Source organism: Oryctolagus cuniculus, chromosome 7, assembly GCF_964237555.1.
Source record: "Oryctolagus cuniculus chromosome 7, mOryCun1.1, whole genome shotgun sequence".
NCBI lineage: Eukaryota > Metazoa > Chordata > Mammalia > Lagomorpha > Leporidae > Oryctolagus > Oryctolagus cuniculus.
Genome location: NC_091438.1, coordinates 128,911,828 through 128,916,616, shown reverse-complemented (window position 1 = coordinate 128,916,616; position 4,789 = coordinate 128,911,828). Strand labels below are relative to the sequence as shown.

At 50.9% G+C, this 4,789-nt stretch overlaps 1 protein-coding gene across 1 annotated transcript; it reads right to left on the bottom strand.

Annotated features, from left to right (window-relative positions):
• Positions 1–540: 540 nt before the first annotated feature.
• Positions 541–3,748, bottom strand: LOC138850368 (Kruppel-like factor 18). The gene is made up of 2 exons (XM_070076800.1): positions 1,900–3,748; positions 541–717 (listed from the first exon to the last, which is right to left on the bottom strand). Exons 1-2 carry the CDS (start codon positions 3,746–3,748, stop codon positions 542–544), a joined length of 2,025 nt encoding a protein of 674 aa, XP_069932901.1. The 3' UTR covers position 541.
• Between the last annotated feature and the right edge of the window lie 1,041 nt (positions 3,749–4,789).

Genomic DNA, 4,789 nt, shown 5'->3' with positions numbered 1-4,789 from the left:
TCTGCCTTTCAAGTATATAACATCTTTTTTAAAAAGATAAATATTAAAAACAAAGATCTTCATAGAAGCAACTTACATGGAATTACAGAGTTCTTGTTAGAGCTCTTCTAGGCGTAAGGACCTTCAGGAGCCACGGCTCTGCTCTCAGACACGGAAGCACGAGGTCCCCTCCTCCATGACCTCCGTGGTTTGGGTCTGATGTGACTGCACCTTGGCACGGGCAGCTTTCACGGCACAGTTTTGAAAGTACAGCCAAGATCTAGAAGGATTCATAGCACCCTCATTAAAGCAGTTACCCTGCAAGAGGGGAACGAATGAAGACTGTTTCTGATTCTATGAAGTTCAGTTTGATTCAGTTTTTGTATGAAAATCCACACATCTTAGAAAAAATAACAAATGTTTTAAAAAGCTTACCAATAATATTAAGCATGCACCGTGTTGGCACAGTGCTGATGATCAGGAAAGCAAAAATAATGAGGGAGAATTTTTCAGCCCTATGTATTTCCTCTTGGGCTGAGGAGTTCATAGTTCTGGGTGGAAATCATCTATGGACTTTCTGATGCTGTCGCAGGTGATCAGATCGCGCAAAGCTCTTGTCGCACTTGGTACACGTGTAGGGCCGCTCCCCAGAGTGCTTCCTCTTGTGTCTGCTGAGCTCGTCCACGCGGGAGAATCTCCATGGGCATCCTTCCTCACTGCATTCATAGGGCTTCTCCCCTGCAAGAGAGACAAGGAGAGACTCCTATCTCAGGGTCATGGCGGGCAGCGCTGTGGGAAGTGACCAAGAATAACAGGGTTTGGGGCACGTTGGGAGGAAGAGTCAGAGGAGAAATGCCTGGAGGGGGTGAGTAAAAAGGAGATGGAGGGACAGAGGAAAACCATGAAGGAGGAGAGGAAGAAAGGAAACGAGGAGAAGAAAGAAGAGGAACAAGAGTGAACGGAGGGCGTCCAGGGCTGTTAGTTCTAGAATGGGTCCATGAAGCCACAGTCCCCGTAGAGGCAGGGTCAAGAACCTGCAGAAGGGGCCAAACATATTCCTTCCTTGTTCCATCACCTGCATACAATCCATGCCACAGAACAACTCTGGCCCAGGACCAGAGCCTGTCCTAGGACTACTTTATTCACCCTGTCCTTTTTTTTTTTTTTTTAAGAGCTATTTATTTATTTGAAAGTCAGAGTTACACAAGAGAAAGAGAGAGAGGTCTTCATCCATTGGTTTGCTCCCTAATTGGCCACAATGGCCAGAGGAATAGTGGGTAAAGCCACTGCCTGAGACACTAGCATCCCATATGGGCACCAGATTGCGTCCTAGCTGCTCCAACTGCGATCTGGCTGCTTGCTAATGATCTAGAAAAGGCAGTGGCCCCTGCACCCATGTGGGAGACTCGGATGAAGCTCCTGGCTTTGGCCTGGCCCAGCCTTGGTCGTGGCAGCCTTCTAGCGGAGTGAACCAATAGATGGAAGATAGCAGTCTTTCCCCCTCTCTCTGTAACTGTTTCTAAATAAATAAATAAATTGAAAAGGCCCAAAGCCCCTTACCCCTATGTCTGGGTCCTCACTCACCTGTGTGTTTACGCTTATGGATCTGGAGGTAGGAAGACTTTGAGTAAGATTTCCCACAGTCAGGATATGTACAGATGTAAGGCTTCAAAAGCTCAGGATTCTTCGGAGGCTGATAGCGCTGGGTCTGTAGGTTCCAATTCTGCTTTTCTAAGAGTTGTCCTTGAACCAAAGAAGAACTTGAAAAGTACTCTGGAGGTTGTCCTTGGATCAAAAGGAAACTTGAAGCATATACAAATCCTGGGTGTGGCAATGAGAAGGACTGATGGGGCATCATTTGAGTCCCATAGACTTGGCTACTATTGGTCATCATCTGGCCCCCAGAGAGGGAGCAGTTACCAGTGAAGGGCATCATCTGGCCCCCATAGAGAGTCTGGTCACCAGTTGGCAAGTTAATCTGGCCCACATATAGGGTCTTGTCACCAGTTGGAGAATTCATCTGGGCCATATACAGGGTCTGGTCACTAGCTGGGGTGTTCATCTGGCCCACATACAGGGTCTGGTCACCAGTTGGTGAGTTCATCTGGCCTACATACAGGGTCTGGTCAATAGCTGGGGTGTTCATCTGGCCCCCATACAAGGTCTGGTTAGCAGTTGGCAAGTTCATCTGACCCTCACAGAGGGTCTGGTCATCAGTTGGTGAGTGCATCTGGCCCACAAATAGGGTCTGGTCATTAGTAGTGGCGTTCAACTGGCCCTGATAGAGGGTCTGGTCACCAGTTGGTGAGTTCATCTGACGCACATACAGGTTCTGGTCACTAGCTGGGGTGTTCATCTGGCCCCCATAGAGGGTCTGATGGTCACCACTTGGGACATTCATCTGGCTCCCATACAAGGTCTGGTCAGCAGTTGTCAAGTTCATCTGACCCCCATAGAGGGTCTGGTCATCAGTTGGTGAGTGCATCTGGCCCCCATAGAGGGTCTGGTCACCAGCTGGTGAGTTCATCTGGCCCACATACAGGGTCTGGTCACTAGCTGGGGTGTTCATCTGGCCCCCATAGAGGGTCTGATGGTCACCATTTGGGGCATTCATCTGGCCCCCATATAAGGTCTGGTCACCAGTTGGCGAGTTCACCTGGCCCCCATAAAGGGTCTGGTCACCAGTTGGTGAGTTCATCTGACGCACATACAGGGTCTGGTCACTAGCTGGGGTGTTCATCTGGCCCCCATAGAGGGTCTGATGCTCACCACTTGGGGCATTCATCTGGCTCCCATACAAGGTCTGGTCGGCAGTTGTCAAGTTCATCTGACCCCCATAGAGGCTCTGGTCACCAATTGGTGAGTTCACCTGGCCCCCATAGAGGGTCTGGTCACCAGCTGGTGAGTTCATCTGGCCCACATACAAGGTCTGGTCACTAGCTGGGGTGTTCATCTGGCCCCCATAGAGGGTCTGATGGTCACCACTTGGGGCATTCATCTGGCCCCCATATAAGGTCTGGTCACCAATTGGAGAGTTCACCTGGTCCCCATAGAGGGTCTGGTCACCAGTTGGTGAGTTCATCTGACGCACATACAGGTTCTGGTCACTAGCTGGGGTGTGCATCTGGCCCCCATAGAGGGTCTGAAGGTCACCACTTGGGGCATTCATCTGGCCCCCATACAAGGTTTGGTCAGCAGTTGGAGAGTTCACCTGGCCTCCATAGAGGGCCTGGTCACAAGTTGGGGCACTCATCTGACCACCATAGAGGGTCTGGTCACCAGTAGAGTTGCTGATCTGACCCCTATAGAATCTCTGGCCACCAGTGGTGTTGCTCTTCTGGGCCCCATCAAGGATCTGGTCACCACTGGGAGTCCTCCCATGCCGCTCTGTAAGAGTTGTCATCTGAGCTCCAGGCAGAGTCTGGTTCTCACTGGCGGTATTGATCTGATCATCCCATGTCATCTGGATCATGCCGAGGGTCTTCAACTGGCCGTCTTCACTGGACACTGTCAGCTTGCCGGCAGTGCCAGCTGACTTCTGACCATCAGTCGGTGTCATCTTCGGAATGTCAGTGACACCTGTCATCTGGGAGTCTGCTGTGGGTTTGGTCTGATCAAAGGTTACTTCCTGGTCTGTGAAAAGAGTCTTTCTTTGGTCCTCAAGAGGCCTATCAAGGTCCGTAACAGAGGGTTGTGTGGAGTTCTGGATGAGGACGGTCCCGGGGATGTTCGGACGCTCAGAAGGCACTGTGGGGGTCAAGGTCGGCATCGCCAGGCTCTGGGCTGACTCTTGTTGGCTTCCCTCATCACAGGCAGGCAGAGGCACTGCCGGTGTTTCTGCCTCTTCCTTATGTGGCTCACAGAGGTCCTGCAAATACTCCTCGATTTCCTCAAGTGTGGGAGGGGTGTACCTCTCTCTGTTGTTGTCTAGTAACTGAAATAGATATTCAGCTGTAGGATCCTGCACAAAAAAAAAATTAGAGGGTCAAGAGTCCAGCCCCACTCAAATTCCTCACAGCTGTCTCCCTCCCTCTGATCTCATCCTAGTCCAGCTCTTCCCCAGCCCTCGCCTTGAAGCCTGCAATCGCCTCAACTGGTCTCACACTAGAATGGACTCCAACCAGTGCACCCTCCACACAGGGAGTAACATTTCTAAAGCACACATTCTTTTAAAATTGTTGCCTCATGTTTTATTTAAAAGACAGAGAGACAGGGACAGAGACTCAGAGAGCACATTTTTCATCTGCTGATTTCCTCCCCAGATGCTCACAAGAGCAGAGACCGGGTCAGGTGAAAATCAGGAACCTGGAACTCAAGCTAGGCCTCCCATCTGTGTGGCAGGGACTCGAGCACTGGAGTCATCGCTGCTGCCTCCTAGGGTGTGCGTGAGCAGGAGCTGGGAATGGAAGTGGAGCCAGGACTCCAACCCAGGCATGGTGCTGTGGGATGCAGGGGTCCCACAGCACTCTGCCTGTCCTCAAAATGCAAGCTCTTCCTAAGCTATTTCTATCTACCAGTGCAGCTAGGAGTCTAGAGGAATGCTCCACTATGCCCTGCCGAGATCTCACTCCAGGGACTCTTCCAAAGATGGCCCGCCGCCCCAGACGTCTTCCTGGGATTCAATGAAGTGGATGCACTTTCTAAGATTTTTACCTCATTTCTTTTCTTTCCTATCATGACTCCAGAAGACAACTTAATCTCATGTAAGAATCCAGAGGTCCACGGAGGTGAAGTGAGTTGGCCCAGGTGGAAGACTGTTAACCACCTCTCTGGCACCCAGCAGCTTGAGCTTCCTGAGAACCTAGCAGGG

What these genes read in the sequence shown, in the direction of transcription:
- LOC138850368 (XM_070076800.1), bottom strand. Translation starts at nt 3,748, where the DNA reads ATGCCGACCTTGACCCCCACAGTGCCTTCTGAGCGTCCGAACATCCCC. An exon ending in CCAGATGATGCCCTTCACTG is followed by an intron (nt 718 to 1,899) that starts GTAACTGCTCCC and finishes TCTCTCTTGCAG; the next exon opens with GGGAGAAGCCCTATGAATGC.